The sequence below is a fragment of the Atractosteus spatula genome, chromosome 5, assembly GCF_055471065.1.
Source record: "Atractosteus spatula isolate fAtrSpa1 chromosome 5, fAtrSpa1.hap1, whole genome shotgun sequence".
NCBI classification, from domain to species: domain Eukaryota; kingdom Metazoa; phylum Chordata; class Actinopteri; order Semionotiformes; family Lepisosteidae; genus Atractosteus; species Atractosteus spatula.
In genome coordinates, this window is record NC_142710.1 from 28,470,862 (window position 1) to 28,496,028 (window position 25,167).

Genomic DNA, 25,167 nt, shown 5'->3' on the forward strand with positions numbered 1-25,167 from the left:
CTGCGAAAGGAAAGAGAGAAAGGAAAAGGAGCGGATTCTATTAATTAAGCTTCCTGAATCGGAAAGTTACCGTTTTCACACATTATCCAATTTACTGTCATGGGTCAAAAGGACAGGAGGCTTGAATAATTGGTATTGACAACAGTCTGGTTTCTGAATCCAGGGATCTGAAATGTTGCCTTGACGTCAGGCCATTACCGGATTGACTTTGAAGACGGAGAGGGGCTGGGCCGCACTCTCTCCGTGGGAAATCAGCAGATCCAGCCGCCCATCCCCGTCAAAATCTGTCACCGTTGCCCCTGTAGCATAACCAGGATAGACAACTTCCATTAAAACAGATTGACAGGACTGTTGATTCCAAAAGTTACAATACTCTTCACTGAGCATTCAAACACACATCTGCATCAACACACATCTGGAAGTAAAGGACAAACTGGTCATGACATCACATACGCATTCTACATGTACACCCCCCACTCCTCCACTACCCCACTCCCCAGTCCACTCCCCAGACCACCCTCCAGTCCACTCCCCAGACCACCACCCAGTCCACCCCCCAGTCCACTCCCATCCACTCCCCAGTCCACCCCCCAGTCCACTCCCCAGTCCACTCCCCAGACCACCCCCCAGACCAATCCCCTCCCACCCCCCAGTCCACTCCCCAGACCACCCTCCAGTCCACTCCCCAGACCACCACCCAGTCCACCCCCCAGACCACCCCCCAGACGGAGGTGCAGCCGAAGTGTTGAGAATAAAGGTACAGTTCGTTTGTCTTGAATCCCTTGTTACTGTGTGTTGCATTCTGATTGGTAATGTGAATAGACAAGTGACAAGATACACCTGAGGGAGAAAAAAGTCATTCCAGTACTACTTATTTGATCAGCTACAGCTTTTAACTTCTGGCTGTAGGAATCCGAATCCAGCTCCCACACCTCGATAAGAGCAATAGGCAAAGTGCACAGTCCCTTCACTCGCATGTAGAAAGGTGGTGTGATCACGGAGCTGGAATGACAGCTTGATTTCAAACACGTGCACAAGCAAGTTTACTCTGGAGTAAATTTTGTAACACGTACACCGCCAGATGTGGATCTCTAATACCACCTTGTGGGAGAGATGGGAATGACTGGGGATGTGTCGAAGCACAGATATGCAGCTGCTGCTGTCCCATTCAAAATTATTTAAAGAAGTTAACTGGTATTTTAATATCTGTTTTTTACCTTCCTTTCTTGTCAGACTTGTTTTTATCTTTATATAGCTGTTTTTTTTCATATTTTATGTTTGCATTGAAAACTGAAAACAAGAAAAACAGACTTTTACAGTACGGGTTGCCATAGGTTTTCCTTCTGTCCCGAATGAATTCATACATTTTGTTCATGCCAAGTTCTTTTTTGTTCATAGTTAATTTTCCAAACAGCAAGCAATTCTCCTCTAAATTACAAATGACTAACATCTGCAGAGCATCCTAGTGAAGTCTCAAAAGTTCCATCTACATGAAATTCCAACAATTATATTATAATATTTACATATTATATTATCTTATGTTACCTTAAAAAATATAAAATATAAAAATATTGATATTTTTAAGATTACTTTCGAGATTTGGATGAAATAACGTCAACATGCTTGAATATTGTAATGTATTTGTGGCCTATAAGTGGTAGTGTAGTGTTTTGTTTTATGATACTCGCCTGTCCCACGTCCATCTGGCTCAGCAGCTTCCCCTACATTGAGCTCCTCAATCAGGGGGTCCGCGTGCTCCCTTCGAGACACCCTGAGAGGAAATAGGGGCGTTAGCGTGATGCAATGTGCTTTTACTGGGCAGCCTTCTGCCTGCTGTATCGCTGTACCTTTGTATATTTAAATTAATGTGATCTGTGGGATTCTCTCTCGTTCTCACCTTTCTGCAAATAGCATTTATAACCGCTCAAGGATTCTAGGCACATCAGGCTTGAAACCTGCACATTTGTCCCTTGGCCTCAGACCTTTCTTATACTCTGTGATCTAAACAGCCAGAGTTTCATTGTAATGCCTGGTATTCATTAAATTGCCAGAAACCTTTTGCTGTAAATCAATGGGATTTTCAGTATATCACTAATATGCTGTGAAAACAGTAGTTTTCAGTATTTATAAAACAGAAGCATTGCAGGCCCTGACCCTCTTTCAAGTAAATTTGCATTCACATTGCTGAGCAGAAACCGCTGGAAAGTTGGCAGGCCTTTTGAATGGAGATCAGAGGGCATTGTCTCAGTTGCAGTGCATCGTGAGGGATTTATAGGTTCTTGAATACAATGGGGGAGTGCAATTGCAGGGATTTTTAAACAGCATGTGGATGCTGTATTTTTTCCATCAGAGTCAGGCTGGCCTGCGGCAGTGTTTTCAACCATTGAGATTTGGCTCAATAAACTGTGGCCTGGCTGAAAATCCCCCTGGCTGGAGATCCTGTCTGGATCTCCCAAAATCTTTAGAAATAGTCACTCAATTTCCAAAGAGATTAACTGAAATTCAAACCATTTCCTGCTTCTTGATGTCTTCAGTTATGAACTGTTGTTAGAGACAGTTTATTGTACTATATAAGCACTCATATTGTACCTTTTGTTCTAATTTCAGACTGACAGGGAAAGATTGCCGTGTTCTTCATAGAACTAATTTCCATGGAACGAGCTGCAGCAGACCTCACAGTATGCCAGGTGGTCAGAGTTGTGTATCACAGCAGTAAAGAGCTGTCAGCCCCACTGGCCCTGCTCCTGGTGCTTGTTCAAAATGGTCTCACTCCAGAATTCAATTAGTCAAAAATGTGAAGCAGTGCCCACTGTGGATATTATCTGGCAGGCCTGGCCTTTTGTACCCTGACTCCTCTCATGATTCAAGCCCCAGTCTGAGTCAGCCCCCTCCCACTAGCCCAGTCCACCTGCTTACCAACCTGAGATAACTGCACTTCCCTGCACTTCCACTCCCTCCTGAGGTGCTCCCGCAAGTAATCTTTACATCAGGTGCACATGATTTATAATGCAATTTGCTTTTTGCATTGCTTTTGCTGTTCCAGTGGTGCATGGGGCAGAGTGCCAGGCTGCCTTGGAGTGGGATGACAGCAGCCAGGAGGACACCAGTTTCTGCTCTCTGTCTGACAGTAAGACAAACGAGCTGGTAACAAAGGATTTGATCCTCACATTCTTCTACAGTAATTCTGAATCGGAACAGTGCTGAGGAAGACAGATACCGAAACGTGTTGTGAATGAGTTATTTTTGGTTTGATCTGTGCTAGACGAGAGGGAGCAGTAAAGAAAGGAGTGAGCTGCGATGCTGACCTGAAGACTCTGTTGGCAGAGGGCCCCCGGTAAGCAATATTGTTGAAGAAGACCTCCAGCTCCCCGTCGTTGTCGAAATCTGCAGCAATAACAGTGCGAACAGGGGAGGGCATGGCGAACTTCTGAGTGGCAATGTCCTGAAAGAGACAGACAGGACATCTTGAACAAGCCTGCATTTAAAGCAGACCCATACAGAACACAAAAAGGGATTTTAACTGGACAGTTTGGGAAGCCAAAACATTATCTTTAATAATTTTTGTCCCGGTCATGTCTAGTAGCCAACACTTATATTTTCTTCGAGGCTAAATGTGAATTTTCCTGTGATTCTCTTCAGATTTTTAAAGTGGGGGTGGTAGGAGTTTAATTGAAGTATTCCATTTCAGACTCTATAATTTAAAAAAATCAGATAAAAAACAAGTAGATCTGTTTTATTTTTTAATTATTAAAAAAAGCTATTTGGGAGTGAATATGTGCCCATGAGTCATACACGTACACGTACTGTACAGAGTCCAGAGCTGTGGGGAGGAAGATCAAGCGAGCAGTCTGTCGCAGAGGCTTGGGACATGGATGGCTTACACAGGCTTTCTCACTGTGGTCAGATGGGAAATAACTCATATGTGAATGTAACCAATATTTATGTGTTCCAGGACTGCTGCAATACTTTGAAAAAAAATTACGGGCGGGTTTTCAACACCTCAGTATTTGCGCCAAGTATTAATTACAAGCCTCATAAAACCTGCTCCCATATTGTGAGCAGGTGACCTTGCTCAGTCTGTGGGGGTGTCAGGAGCCACACTAGGACAGGGGCAGCACTCCGTGGGAATTACCCTTAATACCCCTAAAACCTGACTTGACTGCAAATGTTTGCAAAGGATTTCAGGCAAATATGTAATTGTTCAATAATAGTTGTCTAATGCTTATGGCTGTCATTTTGTATAGGTCTGTAAAATCAGTTTTATGGCCAATGTTTGTTATTTTGCTAAGCAATTATTCAGCTTTTTTAGGATGTTATACATAAGCCACCCCTAGTCCAATCTAGAGAGTGACAGACTCTTTTGATTTTGGAAAGAAATTCCAAAAGATCAGAGTTCCGGTGCATTACCTCAGTCAAAACAGTACAATAGATTGTGGCATGCAGAAAATCGTCTTTGCTAAAAATGCAAACACATTAATATAATAAATAACAGAACTCAGGAAGATTCAAAAATAGCCCTCATGAATGAAAACATGATCATTCCGTTCCATTGAAGCGATATCCACAGATCTTCATCCTGCAAAATATTTTTTTTTCTGTTTTTTAGATTCATTACCCAGAAAAGTGAGAAGGGATAGCTGGGAAAGATTTAGTTTGGGCCAGTACAGTGGCGGAGGAGTGAAATATACAGGCATATAGTACACATTTTGACAAGCCCAGAGAGGAAGGGAGGATGGCCAATTGCTTTAGATTAAAAAAATATACAGCCTCAAAGGGCACATTATGCTGTCTCTACAACCTGCTTGCTCAGCCCTGGGAGCCATGATTTAATTAGCTATTTACCGGAGTGTCATTATGGTTTATTTTGAATGGAGTAGTATCCACAGAATGCATCTGCTTTTTGCTAAAAAGCTCTGAACCCTCCTGTGCAACTTCCTAATAACTTCATCAGTCATAAAATTAGCTACGCCTAAAGCACACATCGCTAGCCCAGACCCTGGGAGAGACCTGATATTGGAGCTTTAGTAACCAAAGACAAACTAAAGCTTCTGAACAAAAGTGTTGTGGTGATTTTCCTTGAAATCTTCAAAATTGGAGATAATCCTTAGAAGGTCTAATTAAAACAAAACCAGTTGCCTCATCCTCTGATAGTCAGCATACACATATGCAAAAGTGTTCACAAGCTATCTAAATTAGGCACAAGAAGCAAAATATTAAACAGGTAATCACAAAGACAGATATCATTAGAGGTAAATTAAAAAGGAAGATACAATATCAACTAGTGTATCAAGAGCAATTGAACAAAAAATCTGTAGTGATGAATAAACAATGAATAACTTCTGCCTCCTACAACAAGCTGCACTCCAATCTGTATTCCACAGTGAAAAGGCATGTTTTGCGATAGAAACGACTATGGACACATTCATAAGCTATCCTTGTACCAGTAAATACATTGGAATATCCCCCCAGTCCATTTGCTTTGACAGTCTCAACTTTGGTAGTATAAGTGTCTGCCAGGTGGTTATTTCAAAACCCAGTTCCTGCAGCAGCTAGCAGTGTGTAAGGAGTAGTGGCACAGCCTAATTGAAAGCAGTCTATACATCTTCAAGGAAGTCAGGCCTCATATGGTCCAGCACTCTTACTGTCAGCACATTCCCACCCAGCTGTAATTACTGTTTACTGGGCTTCCAAGGCAAAGTTAATCAGAGGAGAAAAGAGGGAGACCTTGGGCTCCTCTCCCCCTCGCTCATACACACAGTCCTTTTCTCTCTCACCTCAATACACATTGTCCATGTCCAGGGGGGTGTAGAGAGTGATGTACAGTGGCTCAGATCATTCACTGTCCTAAACCTATTAAGTTTCAAGGTGAATTCAGAGATAAAAACACACCGTTTTAAACAAAGCTTAAGGAAGACCAACAGAAATAAAAATGGGCAAATCGAAAATGACATGCTGTAGAAGAATTTCTGCTTTCTCCAAATTTCGGACCCCCGACTCAATAAATGTTGAAGCTGGGGGTGTGTTGAAGCCTCCTTCATCAAGCCCATAGGCAGACACACAGGTCCCTGCCCCCTACCTTGAATCTCTGCTTGCGATTGGCACTGGTCTGCAGGAAGAGACGGTGCGGCCCATTCCAGTTGCCATACACGATGTCTGTCTTTCCGTCCCGGTTGAAGTCAGCCAAAGCCACCCCCCGGCCGTGCTGTAAGTGGTCCTCAAGCCCTGTCCCAAAATCAAGACACCCCTTCATACACAGCTTTCATCGTGTTGGCACAAAACAACAACACTGATGTTTCTGTGTCCTAAAAAAAACATTTATGTCAGAAAAAGTGCTAGCTTCTTTGCTTTGGACATTGTGTTTTGCCTTAGTGTATTTTTTGTCTCAAGATGTTTTTCTCAAGTGGACAAGCCAGAGTTTTAATATCGTATTGTAGCAAAGTGATGTAGAGGCCCACAAGAAAGCTGTCTCCACACTGACTGTTTGGAGCTTCAGTAGTACTGAAGCAGTAAATCAGGGTGGCACTCCTGATGAGTCAAATGAGAACAATCGTCATTTACAATAAGGTGGGGGGTACCCACTCACCTCACACACTGAGGGGGATAAAAAATGATGTTTTATCTTTCCATGACCCTGGGAATGTCCCATCTTACCATACCTCCTGCTCTCCACACATACTGTAAGTGCAGACATACCCCCTCTCCTTTGTATTCAAGGCAGGCATGGAGGTTTCTTCTAAAAAGCTTAGAGAACTACTGTGTTTCTGAAACTGAACCCAAATGTACTAACATAAATTACAGCCATAGCTCATCAAAGGCTTGGACACCAGAATTTCTTCTGCCAATGATTTCAGTCAACTCTCTTCCTATGCAGTGTATCAGATACCCCTTTTCAATGCTCTCCTGTGCGTGTTCTGCCAGGGAGAGAGCTGCACCTCACAGCTCCTTCATCTTTACCCCATGCCCCTTCAGACCAGCTGGACCTGGAACAGGTTTGTGCAGCACAGTCATGAAGAAAACAAACCACAATTTACCGTTCTCTCCCGGTGAGAACATAAAAAATGAAGCCAGCAAACTTTATGCTTCTAAAATTGATCAACCTGAATCAATGTGACAAATTAAAAAATATATATATATCTCTTTCTGTTCTTTACGTTTCTCATGTAATGTAGTATAATCCGACTCAGAACAATCGACACAATGAAAGTAGAGTGAGGAGAGGAGACCTGTGACCGTCTCTACCTTCTCCCTTCTCTCTCTCACTTACCTGCCTGTGCTGCTATATCGGTGAAGGTGCCATCTCCATTGTTCCTGAACAGGAAGTTGGACCCGTACTCATTATCACAAAAGATGTCTGACAGGGTCTGACTGACAATCGGTCCCACCACTACACCACGCCCCCCTGTGCATTGAGACAAGAAGCGACAGTTCTCAAATTATTTTTGATTCTTTCCAAGCCATTTACCAAATGGCAAGAGCATATTGCTGTCACGTATGATTCAGTTCCATTAAGAGAATCTTTCCACCTGCATCCATTCCACCTCACAGCCCCATTATCATTTAAATTTGAAAGACACTTGAAAAAGGTGCAGTGAATTTTGACAATTCAAGTACAATTATACAGAATCTATATTTGACAGTCAGAGCATATGGTGGGATTCACAGTGAGATCGACTATATTTAGCTCGTGTATTAGATAAACATACAAATATAAAGTTTTCACTGGCTAGATTGAACACCAAAGAAGAAGGCATACTGTACACTGATTCAGAGCTCTACATACTGTAGCAAGCATTGAAAAACATTCTCTTATAATTTTTGCATTTATTTGGGGGAGTCCCAGAAAGCTCAGGCCAATATGAGAGCAAAACAGGAATGTACAGTATCTGCTAAAATCTTTCCATATCATGCTCTATTTTCAACAGAAATAGAATTAATCATTGTTGACCTAAATAATATTTGTGTTAAGGTTTCATAACTTTTACTGTTAATTTACAAAAATGTATTTTGTGTTGCAGTTACAAGTTAATAGTTAAGCATTTTAATTCATTCCAGAAGGGATTCGATATATCTGCCTAGGTGAAAGCTGAATATCCAGTACTACGCTGCCTTTTCCCTCATTTGTGACCACTGGTCTCAACCACTCCTATACAATTTTGCATTTGCTGGTCAAGTACAATTGAGCCCCAGGACATCCCAGTATCTAACAATAAAACACATCAGAAGTGTTTCCCACTACTTCAGTCTAATCCAAATAAAATGGTCCCTTTCCTTTGCAGTGCTGGATGCTTTACAGCACTGTTCTCCCAGGCCCATCTGCAACCAGCAGACCCCACACGCTCTCATTGTGTCGCTAGTGAATGAAGAAGTCAGCCCCTGCCTTGGAATTCTGCCTTGCCTATACAACTTGCTGATTAATTGACTCTTTGCCCCATTGAGCAAGTCAGGGCTGAAATATAGCTTCATCGTCCTTGTGCTGCTCTATGACTTTCAGTGCCGCAAACAGCTGACTGAGCCAAAAGCACACTCACTGCCGCTTTGACGGCTATACCCCTCAAGTAACAACTCTACAGTGAGAATACAGTGGCAGGAGAACCTCGTGTCTGTGGGGTAGTTTGGAGTGTTTACTGTAGCAGGGCACACCTTTTGCCATAGCCCAGACAAGCGATAAAAATGTACTCTATTAACAGGCTGGCTGCTTTGCTTTGCATCTTTGAGAGTCCTAAAGAGTGGCATTACTGAAGCTATCTCATCTTATATGAGACCTGCTACACACACCTTTACCCCTCTAATCTCCCTGACTTACCATGATAGCACTGTAGTGTGTTCCAACAACACAATCAAAAAGCCAACCCTGCACATCCAAGGGGACAGCCAATCCAAGGGCACAGCCAATCCAAGGTCAAGGTTTACACCAAAAGGTCCTTTGCCATGGGGGATGTCTTGAGAGCACTAAGGAGCAGTTCTATCTTGCAGCAAGAAATCTCCTACAGAAGCACTATGCTCCACACATTTACCGAACTTGGCTATTGGACTAGTCTTTATGTACAGTACTTGTAAATCAAAGCACAAGCAGGGCATTCTATAAAAATGACATAAATTATCCTGTCCAAAATCTGAGAAAATAATCCTCAAATATTTTGTGATTTTAATATAAGGAGTCTCCACAAGCAATTTTACATTACCACTTTAAAATAGTCCAATTCCATTACATTGTACAAAATATGGTCAATAATCATGGTAAAGCTTTCTTTTCAATCAGAGCTTTTACAGTACATTATTATGCAGGTATGTAAAATTCAGATCCATATTATTTGCTAAAACTTTGATTCCAATACACAGTGTTTCATAGGAGTTTTTGATCTCACACATCTGACCTGTGAATTTGTTGACTCCAGCCTGGCTGGCTACATTGGACAGGGCGATGATCCCTTTGGACACATCGCTGGCAGCCTCATCCATCTCAATGAGGGCGTGAGGACCCACATTGCCGCTGGCATAGTTAGCAATGTAGATGGAGTATCGTCCAGTTCCCTAGGAGAGGACAGAGGAGAGCCCAGCTGAACATGCTGGCTGCAAGAAGGACAAGGACATTTTCACATTGTGTTTGGTTTTATTTTTGTTTGTTTGTTTGTTTGTTTTAATCCCTTTAACTTTTGAACATTTGTACTGTTCAGATTCATGGCTTATGAGCTAGTGAATGCTAGTGAAGGCAGATGAGTGACCTGGAACTTCTGCAGTTGGCTTGCTTCCACCAGACAAACTAAATCAGCAGATGAATCCAATCCAATGATCCCAGAGCACCCATCAAAGAGATTTCCCGTTCCATACCAGCCTTCTCTGCATCGTGGAACACTGAGTCGATTTCACTTCACTTCCCAGTCAACGCTACATTCCCTGTGGATCCCAGGCCACCGTTAGCAGTCCCCAGACAAGCAGCACTGCAAAAACTTGTTCGACCAAAATGCTCACCTCACACAACGGGTAAAGAGATGCTTCTTAGGTATGCAGGGGACTGTGTCAATAGGAGGTTTGGTAGCATTGTTGTTTAGCACAGCTGGTGTTCTTTCAGCCCTTACACATACTGTATGTAAAAGAATATTTAAATAAAGAATCTCGGCACATAGCTGCGTGCTAAAGGTTACCCAACTCCCATTCCCCCTTTTACACATTAATTTCACACCCCATTATCAGGAAGGAATCCCTGTGGACATGAACAACTATAGTCAACTACATTAACTGTTAAGGAGCAGCTTGCAATTCTGCCACTTCTCTGTATCTATGTTTTGAAGGGACATAAATCTCATACTTATATGACTTCAAATGTATTCGTATTTAAAAACTGCCACATCAGCCCAGTATGGAAACATACTATGGCAGAAGAATCTGTCTAGTACAGAAAGGTAGTTTGGGGCCTGAGGAGTGTGTTACCTCCTCATGAAAACACACTGTGAATAGCAGAAGAGCTTAACCCATCAATCTGTCCGTGTTCTATGACAGAGTGTGGGTTTCCATTAGTTGTAAACTAAGCCTGAGGCACACTGATGGCATTTGCATACACTACCATTCACAGTAGCATCACTCTGAAACAACACAATTCCTGTTTGTGCTGACTGAAACAAATCAACTATCAAAGATATATGATATGGAAAACTAAAATAATGTAAGATAAATGAACACTGTGCAATAAAGAATTTATTTACCCCTTACCCCACTTCTGCCATCCAAATGTTTTTTTGTAGAACTGATATCAGTGAGAAACATGACAGAATTGCCATTGACAACATCTGCAGGTGACATGAGGTGATGTAGGTCGATCCAAGGGTGGAAGTGTTTGTGTGAGTCTTTAAAGTACTGCTGCTTTCAGAAAGGTAGGGAAAGAATGGCTGATTTATAGAAACTGTGGAACATGTGATTAATCAGAGAGCCATTAAATAAGACCCAGGTCAAACTGGAAATTTGACCTCACATGATTCTTATACAAGCCCTGTTTTAGTTACAAAGCAGGTGATAATGAATGCTGCTATCCATTCTGTGCTGTGTAGAGTGATTATATCAATGTATATTTCTTATTTAAAACATAACATAATCTTCTTTGTTTAATGAAGTGTTCAGAAGAAGAGGATTTTAGTCACTTTATGTAATGGTACTGAATTTTCAAGACTCTGCAAAAACTATTTTAATAAACAATAAATCCAGTGTCGTATAAACCACCGATGCTAACAAGATATTCTTTCACTTGATGAATGTTTTAAGTTTGGAGTTAAAACCAAATCAATAGGAACGAAGCACATTTTTCACTTTAAACAGACTTCATTCTTTTATTTCTGTGTTTTCCGTGACATGAAAAACATTCCAAAATTATCTAGCAGACAAGAAATTGTAATTTTTGGTTTCCTTAATTAAAGGCTTTACTTTTTTACATAGTGTACCAGAAAAATGTAGTCCCTTTGCTTATTTTTGCAGTGCCGTTCTTAATTAACTCTCACTGACTTATATTACTGTATGTAAACTAATGTTAATACTGTTTAAAGGAATAGAGGTGGTCAAATGGTCAATAATTTAATCACCAGCTGTCTACCATTATGAGGCCTTCAAACTGCAGGTACAGTAGTTAGCATGGAGTAGCAGGGTTATGAGGTCAGAAATCACACACCTGATAAATAACAAGTCACTTCTGCCCAATTCCTGAAAGAAATCGCACTGAACAAGTTATTGCTTATAAGGGATGAATGCATAAGTCTACAGAAAATCATTTTTTGTCTCTGAATTAATTCTCTTTCTTGTTCATCCTAGATTTGTAACTATTACTTTTAATTCTTATTATTAAGCTTTGTTCCATCTAGATGAAACAAAATATCTAGGAAAGTATCAACTGGCAGTTTAGGCTCAGTAGTTTCTAAATGAGTGTGTTAAAATCCTTTTGTTTCTAATGGCTGTTTCCTGTCAACAAGCCGATACAAACAGTCACTGCCTCGGATGAAGGAGTTGATTGCATCTTTATATTTTGTCTCACAAATTGCGCAACAGAATTTCCATTTTTTTCTCTAGGTATAAATGGCCTGTGGTGCTTTTTCAAAATCCAGTGGTGCAGCTAATTTAATTATTTACAAAGATCAGGAAAACTGCATGATTTTTATTACGCACTGTGGGTCATTTCAGCATTGCACAGAATGGTTGTAGTCTTTTTTAACCCAAGGTACTTTACCAGCTCCTACTTCCTTCACAGCCTTTGGCATGTGTATCCAGGAATTTTCTCTCAGTGGTTTGTGCTGTAATGTGCTAGAGAAGCTTTAAGCAGAAGAGGCAGAGAACCTCTTGAGACCCATAAATCAACTATGTCTTCTCTCAGATCAAACTGTTCACACCTCTTCCTCCTGTCTACCTCTTGTGCTGTCTCTGAAAAGGTAAATACAGTTCCAGTAACAAAAGATGGAACCTCATAGAGAAAAAAAATACGCCAGCTGTTGTTTTTAGGGAGTTTAGCACGATGGATAGCTCCCTGCGTAAAACTAAATGTGTGATGTCTACTGCTTTTTAAAACAGCTCCTTTAAGACACCATCTTAATCTAGACAAGTGCTGTTAGTCAGCCAGAAAGCAGCATTTATTCCTCTCACTTCATGGCTTTGTGATGGATCTTTGATAGCTTCAACAACAAAGAGGCACAGTCACAGAACAACAGCTCATGTCTCCAGCAAATTATTCTAGCTATAGTCCTTCAAAATGGTCTAAGTGAACCCTGTTAATATTTCCATTCTAAAGAGATCCATGTTTACTCAGGGTATTATCAAATAATAATTTTGTATTTTGTATAGTATACATTATAACTACATTGATTCAACAAAAATAACAGTGTATTGTGTAACTTTGATACATGAAGATGAAAGCTAACAAAAGCTTAATTCAGGTGATGGGCAAGAAAATCAAACTAGCCATGTTCGTGCACCTCAACAATATGAGGTTTTTCTGCTTGGGAGAATAATAATAATTGCTTACACTTATATAGCGCTTTTCTGGACACTCCACTCAAAGCGCTTTACAGGTAATGGGGACTCCCCTCCACCACCACCAATGTGCAGCATCCACCTGGATGATGCGACGGCAGCCATAGTGCGCCAGAATGCTCATCACACATCAGCTATCAGTGGGGAGGAGAGCAGAGTAATGTAGCCAATTCATAGATGGGGATTATTAGGAGGCCATGATTGGTAAGGGCCAATGGGAAATTTGGCCAGGACGCCGGGGTTACACCCCTACTCTTTTCGAGAAGCACCCTGGGATTTTTAATGACCACAGAGAGTCAGGACCTCAGTTTTACGTCTCATCCGAAGGACGGCGCCTGTTTACAGTATAGTGTCCCCGTCACTATACTGGGGCATTAGGACCCACATGGACTGCAGGGTGAGCGCCCCCTGCTGGCCCCACTAACACCTCTTCCAGCAGCAACCTTAGTTTTTCCCAGGAGGTCTCCCATCCAGGTACTGACCAGGCTCACACCTGCTGAGCTACAGTGGGTTGCCAGTTGTGAGTTGCAGGGTGATATGGCTGCTGGGAGAAACGGAAGAAAGCTTTCTCCCATTTCTCCCAGATGTTAATTCATCTGTGAAGACTTCGGACTAAATAACCACAGATGTAAGCAATTTAATTAAAGGCTCGAGGGAGAATTGAGTGTTTACAGTCAGAAAACAGTCTGGGGTTTTCTGTAGCTCAATATTGCCTGTACCCACATATGGTATGGAAAGAACAAACGCTGAGCAGCATTTGGAGGTGTCTAGACCCAAACCTCCCAGAATGCCCCTGAATGGCATTGTTTCAGAATGGATTGAAGTCTTGTGAGAAGCAGGCGACAGTATCTGATTGGAGTCCCACAGGGAAATGGGTGTACAAAATTATTGATGACTCACTTCACTTATTGCAGTAACAACAAAAGCCAGTGAAATGAAACACAACATGTTTAGATTGATGGGCAAACTGCTGTTTGCTACTACTGTATGCTCTTAGCCTCTTAAGCACAGATTCAAGCAAATTAGTGAAATAGTCAGTATGATATTTCATACATACTGTACTTGTTGACAGTTCTTACTGTGTTTCACTGTATAATATGAGCAATGAGTAATCTGAGCAATGTTAAATGTTAATCTGTGTGCAGGGCTCAGTGCTGCTCCATACAGTATCTGCCCATGAATCTGCACCCTTCCCAGGCTCTGCCCAGTGGGAGAGATTGAACAACCCAGCAGTGCTGGATGCTCCATGTGAGAAATGGGACAGATCATGCAAGTAACTGTCTTACATTGGGCTAGAATTCAAAACTAAATCACAAGGCTTTTTAAAAAGTAGTGTCAGGGTGAAACTAAACATAGGTCCTAGATGCACTTGTTCAGCTCTAGCAAATGTCAGACTAAACAAATGAATGTTTTTGTAATGTGTTTCATGGTGTTTTTGTAAATTTACTCTTGGCAACAAACACAATCCTTATTTTTTCGTATATTACATTTTAAACCCAGGTATGAGGTAGCACATTAGGAAAATGTAGGGATATTTTTGAGATTTTAGGGCATATTTTCTTTAGTAAATGAATTAATAATAAAGACTAGCCTAATAAATTAGCTGCTAAAACTTATATTATTATGAATTCTAGTTTGTTTAGTATCAGCAGATGTAACACTGTCAAAGTTATATAGCTACAAAAATCTTTCAAATAACCGTCTATCCCTGATGGATGCACACGTGCAATTTATTTCTTTCAGTAGCTTTTGTGCGTATGAAATATCCTTTTGAAATGAAAGATGTTCTGCAGAGCGGTGCCTGTCCTACTGCACAGGACCACAGAGGAAGGGACGCTGCACATTTCTCATGTCAGTAGATGATGGCACTCCTTGAAGTCTACATGTTACGCACTATAGAGTATTATGCACCACGGCCAATGTTTTTTAAATTGCTGGCACCGAATCATGAGCCTAAATGAGATTGTTCTCTGTAGACAAGGTTACTTGATGGCCTGATCAGCTGCACTGCCAAGTTCCCTTTACCTTCAGTGAATCGATTTTCAGGGAAGAAGGTGTTCTTACTCCCAAGCACATCTAAAATTGAACGAACTTATGGTTGTCCTAGTTATCATACTACAGTGAATCGGACAAGGTAGCATCAAAACATAAACTATAAAAGTAAGAGTAAGAAGAAAAATATAGGCTTGATAGCAGGTGTGATCTCAACCATCTTAAAGTTAGAGACCAGAAAAGCACATCAGACCTACTGTGGATGAAGAGGGATCTTTTTCAACGCCAGCACATGTTAACACCCTCACCACCCCAGGTTCAGAGAATCCAAACTTTTCAAAGACTACAACTTTTAAACACCCTAACACATTTGGCACTAAGCATATGCTTTATGTTCAGGGTCCTACTGAAGTGTGATTTTCATATAACTGATAGTGAAGGTTGATGACATTTTAATAGCTGTGAATGATGAAAGAAAAGGAAGGTAATTTGTTTTCAAGGGAAAGGTGCTAGAAAGGTTGGAATGAGTATATTTTTATCCGTGCTGTCATATGAAAATAGCTTCAATAATTATGAATTTAATTCATACTCTTTCAGGAGCCTCTCTTTCTTATATATTCCAGAACAGCTGTGTGGGTAAAAATGTTTTAAATTGTTTTATATCATGCCAAAAAATTCAGTGATAAAAATGTCAGACTAGTATTAACACACAGAAATGATTGACCCATCCAGAAGAAAAGGCATCCTAAATATCTGAATGATAACTAATTAAAGTCTGCCATCTGCATTAAATTATATTTTAGAATCTAAAAACTTGCTGTAAAACAATCTGATTTTGATAAAGACGGTATACTACTGTACCTTGATACAGTACTTCACTGGAGTAAGTACGCGGAACGTGTGAAAGAGGAATGAATTCTACACAGACATAATACAGTTCCAGCTCCAACACTGTCCTAGCACTCCTGTAGCATACTTTAGTAACATTATAGTAACAGTTTATAACCTTGTTGTAACAATTAGACCCTCTGCACAGCCAGTCACAGCTGAAGTTAGAGAACAGCATCTCTGAAAGGAGGATGTGGGTACCTTTCTGTCCAAACAGGCAACAGATCTCCCCGCCATGCGATTGGCAACATCTCTCTGGACATTGATGTCGTCACTCAGGAGATCCTCAAAGCGACCATTGCGGAACTTGAAAAGCTTGTCAGAGTATGTCGCCAATCCTGAGGCAGGACAAAGGAGTCTGCGTTACCGACGGAACACGAAATGAAAGAACAGTGACTTACCACACTTTTTATTGGCAAGGCTTTTGCCAGATAGCCATAGATGGGTGTACAAAATTAATGATGACCTACTTCACCTATTGCAGTAACAACATAAGTCAGTGAAATGAAACTCAACGTTTGGATTGATGGAAAAATAGCAAACTACACTCTTAGCCTCTCGAGAGCAGATTCAAGTATATTAGTGAGACAGTCTCGATGATATTTCATACATACTTGTTGTCAGTGCCTGTTTAAGTGGTGGATTGGAGAAATCCCTGAAAACCCATTAAAAAGAATAAAATCAGAAGGTGGTGAAAGGATGAGCAAAGGACAGAAAAGGGTGCGCAGAAACTAGAGAAAATGGGAGCTGGAAAGCAGGAAAGTGTGTACAAAGAGGAGGAAGAATGGGAATTTCTGGGGTAGCAGAGAAATTTCAGAGGCACAGACACCCACCACCTTGTGCCTCCATTTGGAATCAGCACCGAAGTCATCTGAGATCTAGCAAGAATTTCAGTGTGAATCTTCTCTGCAATAGCAGGTGGGATCTCCTTCCTCAGGAACACAGGTCAAGCCTCTCTCCTCTCTTTCATCTTCCCTCACTCTCTGGTTCAATTCCTGCCGGTCTTGTCTTTCCTTTGCTGTGCCCCGTTCACTGTGCAGCCCTTCTGTCTGACCTCTCACCCCCCCCCCCCCCCCCCGCCTCGGGCCCTGAAAGAGACAGGTCAGCCGAGCCCAGCCTACCTGAGAAGGCATTGTTGGTGTTGAGAAAGTAGATCTCCTCTCTGCCGTCGCCATCGATGTCGCAGGCTGTCACGCCGATGGCATTGCCTTGCCGATCCCGCAGGGCATAGTAAGGGGAATTCCGGTCATCCACAGCGATGTTATAGAGCACCTTCTTGCTTTGGTCATACTTCAAAACCAGATTCGGCCCATTGTACCTGAGAAACACACCAGAGAATTGGATTTGAATCTGTAGCAGCTTTAGTCGAATGTTAAATCCAGGAAAGGTCCCAGACTTAGAAGATTTTTTTACAGACTACATGGGCGGTTTTACTTGTTTACGTGGGTTCTTTTAAGTTCATGCAATATAGATTAATCTACTACCGAGGCTGTAATTTCATACCTTGTTTAAATGGTATGGTTCTGGTTACCAAAGTAGTACGCCTGGGTTCTGTTTCAAATCCTTATTTGAAAATCTGATTTTTCTAAAAATAAAATGAACCCATTCAGTTTCAATGTGCAGCATATTTAATTTACATTCCTGCACAGCACTGTCTTGATTATTTTTTGGGGTGCTGCAGTAACGTTTCACTATAGACTATATAGCTGTAATAAAGTAAAAAACTGCCAGCAGTTTTGAAGACTTCCAAGCAAGGTCCATTGTCATTAATTAAAATAGTAAAATATTGTAGCACTGTTAGCAGCAAAGATAGAATCAATAATAATTATTTATATCTTTAGTAACAAAAGCTCTCGTTATTTAAAATGGTAGGAAGTCAATGAGACAGTTAAAATTTCAATGTTAGTGTGTCATTTACCAATTGTGCCAATTACCAATTGAACAAATGACCAGTGGCAGATGACTGCACTGCTTTTAAACCATTGTATAATATACAGTGGTAGTTCTGTTTTGCTAATAATTTTGTACTTAACAGGCTGCACTGTTCTTATGCAGTTATATATTGGATAAATTGGTATGTCTACTACTTTGGCTGATGTAGGATCCTAGTTTCTGACAATAATTAAGTGGGTTGTTTGGGAGAAAAAGAAAAATCCTTATATTTACTACTCCGAATCCCCATGTACAGTACACTGAAGGTAAAGCACTCACCTGCAAACCATGTAATGTGGCCTTTATGAATGTACAATAAACTATGATTTTGTCTCACTGAAAACCTTACATAATTATGCTTATAAAACACTGTTTTAAAACAGGCTAGAAAACTCATCTGACTAGCTCAGGGAGGTGTTACTAATGCAAATATTTGCTGTTTTCAACATATCCTTTACCAGTACCAGGATACTTGGTGTACAGTAATTGTGCTAGTAACATTTAAAGTTTAGTTTTGGAAAAGCCTCTTCATTTATTTTGAATATACACGGTCATTCAGGCACAAAATTCTATCAATATCATTGATATCTGGGAATATCATTGAAATAATTTTGAAGGTCTTGTACAAAGGAAATGAATGGAGTGTTCATACAACATACAGAGTGCCTGTATATTCTCAAACCTCACACACCTCAGTAAATGCATTGACAGTTGCCTGTCTGAAATTGTACTATGATGCAACAAAACCTAAATAACAATTCAGTTAGTTGAAATGAATACTCGAGCAATTATCCTGTCATGTCATTGTTTCCGACGTCAGTTGTCTTGTACAGTGGTGAAGGAAGGTTCAGTGCTCTGAGCGACATGCTTGGCTGTGGTCATCTATGTGATGACAATGTCACTTCTGTGGTTGTAGCTCTTTGGCCATGCCATGGTCAGTGGCATGGGTGAAGCTTGCGGGGACGAGCTTTGGCCAATGACTGTGTGAAGCTGAAGCCCTAGACTGCCCCACACCCACACCCGGCTTCAACCCCCCCCCAGGCAAAGTTTCTGCTGTGGATGTGCCTGGCTGTCAAGATTGAAGGAATGTACTTTTTTTTATAGCAGTAAAGACCCTTGGGGCTTTAAAAAAATGCATTGATTTCTATTGGGAGTTAAGCTTTTGTCAGACGTATAAGTTCATGTCTGTATGTCCGTTACACTGGCAAATCACTGTCGCACTGGAAATCTTTTTAATTGCATGTGTCTTTGCAGAAAGCCCAGACCTTCAATAGTTAGAGGAGAGGCGTGGCTTGGATAGGTGTCAGAACTGTCTTCCAATAGTGGTGCTTTATCTGCAGCTAGAGTGCACTGAGGCAGAAGATTGGCTGTGGTTCTATCACTGGAAATTTGCAGGAGGCTTGAAGTGTTTCAGGGTTATTGAAAATGTATAAAAAATAATAAAAGATTTTGGAGCACAAAAACGAAGTTAAGATAACTTTCAAGTCTACTTTTCCCCTTAAAATCAATATTATTTATATAATCTATATATTATATATGTACAGAACATTAATGATATCAATGTTTTTTTATGTTGCTTGATTATCAGCACCTGTTAATATCTGCATTAACAGGGCAGTCTTCCAAAGTACAGTAATAAAGGTGGTATTGATTTCACATACAGTATACTGGAGATTAAAAGCCATTCCCAGTTATTAGGAGATGTCCTTTGTCTGCTCTACTCCTGGGGTGGGTAGAAGAGCAATGGCATTGTCCCACTACTTTGTATAATGTGTGACATGTGTTGTGTAACAAGGAAATCAGATTGTCAGTGGGAGTCTGGGAACTCACCCTGCCACCACCACCTCCAGGTTTCCATCCGCATCCACGTCAGTCACAGCCAGCCCATAATTCAGCTGCGTGGGGTTATTCTCATAATCCGGGGGCAACACTGTCTTCGTGACGCCAGAGAACATGGGCTCCCAGCGCTGTGCGGGAGACAGACCGGGCAGACCCAGGAGAAGCAGCCAGGGCCAAAGAGACATCTTCACCTGCTGGCACAGAAGTACTGTTACCAAGAGCACTGACACCCACTCCTCCACACCTTCAATCTCTTCCCACATACTCCCTGACAAGCGCCTGTTGGCTGTTTGCCACTGGCACAGAGCTACACTGGGAGAATGCTGGCACACAATTAATGAGCCGATCACTCTCAGTAACTTATGTGTTTGCTCTGCTACAGAGGATGTCAATGAAGACTCCAAAATTGCTGCTCCATGAGCAAAAACATCTCTTTTTCCTCCAGATAAAAATTGTACTTCTTAAAAATAAAACCCCCTTTTTATCACTTAATACAGATCATTTTGTACTGAAGTATTCACCATCAGAGGCTTCTAGGCATCATTCTTTAAGAAAGCAGCTCAGGTTTCCTTACACAACTTATAGATTATTTAGCAAAGTTTGTTTAAGATTTTAAGACTTTCTTTCAATATTGAAGTCTTTTAAATTGAATTGAAAATAGATTAATGTCACTATTGTTTTTTTGGTTCTCCTGTGATCATTACAATATAATTTTCATCTGTTGTTGTTCTATTTTCTGCACTTGTCTGCTTGTTTTCTGATTTTATGTGGAAATGTGCAACATATTATGAAAATTCCTGATTCCCTACATTTTAGTAGTATTTTGTTTTTTTATGAGTATTTTAGTCATTTGTTTTTCTAAGCCTCCCAATACAAACAAGATGGGCACTACAAAGAATAAAGCTGCTTCTCATGGCAGGAAAGTCGTGTGACCTCACAACCTGGACAGATGAACACACCAGAGATAATTATGGGTCCTGGTAAAGAGAAGAAGTACCCCTTGACATTTTAACTGTTTTGCCCCGTCTCCTTCTTTATAAAAAGTAATTACGAATGCCTGTAAAGCAAAAACGTCTGAATGGAAACAGAACATAAATAGTGGAGCAGAAGACAGCTTTAGCAGGAGAATGAGATGGAAAGTCACGAGGTGAAGCAATCTGCAAAGTAGGAAAATAATCACAAAGACAAAAATCCATAAATGAAAAAAGACTGCTGTCATTTGATCTTAAGTACAGCCTGAAAGGGAAATTAATCTGTTTGATTTCTTCAAATGTACCCTGCCTGAGAACTGAACAGAGGCAGGATGTTGTACAGGTCAGAGACAGGAGACTCAAACTCATGGCTGAAAGCTTAGACAATACAAATACTGTATGTAGGAAAATGTTAATTTATAGAGTGGAGGGACTGGGAGAGCTGTGTGGTACAGTAAATGTGTGGTTTTAACACCTGAGTATGGGGTTAGGAGGAAATGCAGTATGTGGTATGTGCTGAAGGATCAAAAGTCTGTGGTGCACAGTGGTCTGCAAATCAGTGAGGATGACATATTAAACATGGGGACAGCCACTAATTGAGAATACAAGCCAATGTTTAGTGGTAAAAGCTGACTGATTAGATTACCAGCCTCAGAGGAAGGAAATAGGAGACAGCCCAGCAGAAAAGTTCAGTTATTTCAGCAAAAGGACTGAGAAGCTAAGTGATTCTTCAGAGGTGACAGATAATTATCAATGTTGGAATTAATAGCAAAGCATGATACGAGCCCGACTTGACAAGACCATGCGAGTCTACAGTCCACAGGATGTGTGGCTCATTCATAGCCTTGACACAAGAGAAGCTCTGAAAATTCAGTTCAAGAGTTTGTTTATCCTGAAAACGCACACAAAACTTACACCCAAAATAAATGCTAGTCTAACTCATTCAGCTACATTTGTGCAATTAATGCCAAAGCTAAACATTCTTACAGAAAATCACATCAAATGTATATTTGATCATGCACTGCTCATTTCTTAAATCGAATACAAGGCAGAAATCCCATCAGAGAACCACTAATGGCAACTGCGGAAGTTGAGAATCAGTATGTGGACCTTCTCATTTCTGCACTGATGCTGAATTACTGCCTGCTGCTTTGCTCAGCCAAGTGTTGCAGTTCACATTATCTGAATCCAATTTCTTGATTTTTCTCTGTATGTTCTACTTAAGTGGCTTAATCTTTTTTTTGTTGTCAAGTTACAGTTTACAATTGACCTATGCAGTAATAATATTTCAGTCAGAGTGGTAATTTTATTTCCATGCAGGCAAAAAAGTAGAAACTTGAAAATTGTATTTTATAAACTTAAGCAAAACAGGAAGACTAATACTGTATCTTTCTTTGCCCAGCAGTGAAGATCTTGTTTTTTTTACAAGTTATCTGTTGTGTTTGTTTCAACAAACTGATTAACAGATTACAGATTAACTAGCATCAAGCACCCTCATAATTAATATATACCTGACAATCTACATTCTGGAAAGTTTTTATAGGAATGACTTCTTCAAAGTATGACAGTGTCTAAATGCTGCCCCAGTGTCTCATGGTGATTTAATTACATTTACTGCTTACATTATTGCTACATCAGTGTAGTGTCGGTAATTAACAGAACAATTCCATTAAAGTATATATAAGTTTCTCTCCATTAACTGAGAATATAATGGCTGACAAAGTGGAAAAACCTTCAGCAGGCAGCAGCATTAAAGAGAAATATGCCAGGGATATTGGCTTTATATCAGACAGAGTCCTGAAGAACCAGTGACGAAGTGGAGCAGTGGCAGGATGTCAGGATGGCAGAAAGTGGAGGAATAGGGACACGCTGAGAAACAGTCCTTTACCATTTGGGACCTGATGACTAAATATATTGTCAGGAGTGCAGAACACCAGGAATACTTTAAGATGGATTCTGATTTTGAGTTTAATTTTTAAGACTGCTGTTTAGGGGTGAGTGGCACAGTGGTCCGGTGATTAGCAATGCTGCCTCAGAACACTGGGGCCCTAGTTTCAGTTCCTGGGGTGCTGGGGTGGAGATTTTATGTTCTCCCCATGTTCTCATGGGTTTCCTCCAGGTGCTTCACTTTCCTCCCACAGTTCAAAGACATACTGGTAGTCTCAGTGGCTTCTGTAAAACTGGCCCTCATGTGAGACGTGTGTGTCTGTGTGCACTGTGATCCCTTCCAGAGTGTATCCTGCCTTGTGCCCGGTGTTTGCCGGAATAGGCTCCTGCTCCTGCTCCCCTGCCACTCTATATTGGAAAAAGTACTGTAGGTAGAAAATGGATGGATATTTTAGGGATAGCAATATTCCCTGGACTCGGGCTCCCCTTTCCAGGTCATGTGTCACAGAGCCAACTGAGACAATATTCTCCCCTTGGACAGTGAAATCTGTTTTTAATATTTATTTCTACAGGTAGTTTTCTATACCATTTGAACTTGCAAGTATATACCTGGGGTTGACCTACATACTTTTGGTGCTGAGTAACATCACAGAATCACCATTTGAATTGATTTTGTGAATGCTGTTGCTCAAACCCACAACTTATTTACTCTAGTTTCCATTATGTTTTAATAATGTTTTGTTAATTCATTCACCATGTCTGCCAGAAAGAATGAAAAGGGAATTAAGAGACTGACCTCAACCCACAATGACCACAATCACTCATTGTGGTAAATAAATAAATTAGATTTGATATTTTTCTGAAATTGAATGAGTAACTGTATCAAATTAAATGGCTCATGTTTTTAACACAGAGAAGGCGGAAATCCGTTTTTAGTTGTTTTGTTATCTTCACTACATGTAGTGAGACAAAAAAGCATCTTAAATTCAAAAGCAATTCTTTCTTTAGAAATAATGAGCATTATGTAAGAATCAAGACTTATTCGTACTGCGTGCAGTATCACAGGCACTGCAGGAAACAATGGAACAGATTTTATTAAATGTAAGTTAGTTTCACGCATGTCAGATATAATTAGAATATCACAAAATGTTAAGTAACTCTTTAATAATGCTTGATGCTTTTTCCTTCTAACTTTTTTTTCTAATAGAAGAACACAAGCATTGCAGGTCCTTCACCTAATCCTCTATACTTAGACACATGAAAGGCATGCTCTTTAACAATAGTGTACATCATTCCAAAGGACCCAAATGACACTACTATCCTTCTGTTATTACACCAAAAACAAATACCTATACCTTTTATATACCTTTTATTTGGAAGATATCCACTTTTATGCCAAGCAATATGTATTATACCATGATCCAATCATAGAAAAAAGAAGAATCTGCAAATACTGTATAATCCAAATAACCAAACTCCGTAGATATTGACTGAAATGTAGAATTCAGAATACTGCTCTGACACACAATTAACTGTTTACATTTTTCATAGATTGAAATAAACTCAGATACAATTCTGAATAACTCATACAGTGCATACCTTTTCTCAAATATGTAATACACAAATACAGTATCGATACACTTCAAATCACAGTCATGTATCAATTGCTCATATGTGCATATATATCGTTACGTGTATGTTTATATATACACTGTGCAGCATTTGTTTATAAATTTGATTGTATCCCTTGTCTAGAGAAACTAGAATTTTGCCCGTACTCGTCTATACAATCAAACATTCACCATGCATTGACTGCTCCTAAAAAGAACATGCACTCTTACAGTATATAAAGTACAAAAGATATACTGGATGCATATAGTCCATACAGTATTTCATTTGCTTTTCCTCTAGATAACTAAACAAACTGATTTATGCATTAAAAGCATTCAATTCTACAGAAAAAAAACATTTAAACAAAAAGATGTGATTAAGAAAGCATTTAAACATTTTTAAGTTGTTTATATCCTACAGATTCCTAACATTGCAGTGCTTTAAGATTAGTGAGTATTTTTTGCTCTTTCTAAATACATATGATGCTGTTGATCCAGAATGTCTTGACATTGACAGTAGGTAGTTTCTGAGAAAGAAAGCATCCCAATGTTGTTTGAAGTCACTGTGGTACTTTGCTCAGTTCCACCATGCTCTCTGTTCACATATGAACCGCTGCTAACACTGCAGGAATATTAAAAGAGACAAAGCACTTACAATAAGAAAATGGATCAGCTAGCCACCAACTTGTCAGTCAGCTAGGTTACACACTGGGGTGGATCCAGAAGTTCAGCCTGGTGACTCCTCACTGGTGTCTTGAATTCTCTAGTTTTTCTTACACAACTTCTGCAAGGCACTTGCTTTATGCAAGCTGTTGTGCAACACAATGGCCAATCACAGGGGACCTATTTAAATATTAAATAGGAGGTCTGACCAATGAGGAACATACAGGGGAATGACTGGGTGTTGGCCTTGCTGAGTTATGTCAGTTCTGTCCTTATGCTAGATAAAGCAGAACAGAAGAGTCTAAGAGGGTGTGGAAAGCAGGGATCAATGATTTGAGTGATTAGTACTTTCACAAGATTATAGACAACCAGTCCTGTTGCAC

The 25,167-nt window shown here is 40.3% G+C and overlaps 1 protein-coding gene across 1 annotated transcript in view; it reads right to left on the reverse strand.

The window, feature by feature from the left end:
• The window catches only part of LOC148834856 (cartilage acidic protein 1-like), a 40,366-nt gene extending 15,466 nt beyond the window's left edge, over positions 1-24,900 (reverse strand). Inside the window, exons 1-10 of the mRNA XM_088916579.1 lie at positions 24,777-24,900; positions 19,645-19,844; positions 17,004-17,200; positions 16,084-16,220; positions 9,375-9,531; positions 7,265-7,399; positions 6,077-6,222; positions 3,306-3,442; positions 1,689-1,771; positions 199-299 (exon numbers count right to left, since the gene is read on the reverse strand). Coding sequence (XP_088772705.1) covers positions 199-299; positions 1,689-1,771; positions 3,306-3,442; positions 6,077-6,222; positions 7,265-7,399; positions 9,375-9,531; positions 16,084-16,220; positions 17,004-17,200; positions 19,645-19,838 — 1,287 coding nt within the window. The 5' untranslated portion in view covers positions 19,839-19,844; positions 24,777-24,900. The remainder of the gene's footprint in view (positions 1-198; positions 300-1,688; positions 1,772-3,305; positions 3,443-6,076; positions 6,223-7,264; positions 7,400-9,374; positions 9,532-16,083; positions 16,221-17,003; positions 17,201-19,644; positions 19,845-24,776) is intronic.
• Positions 24,901-25,167: the final 267 nt, after the last annotated feature.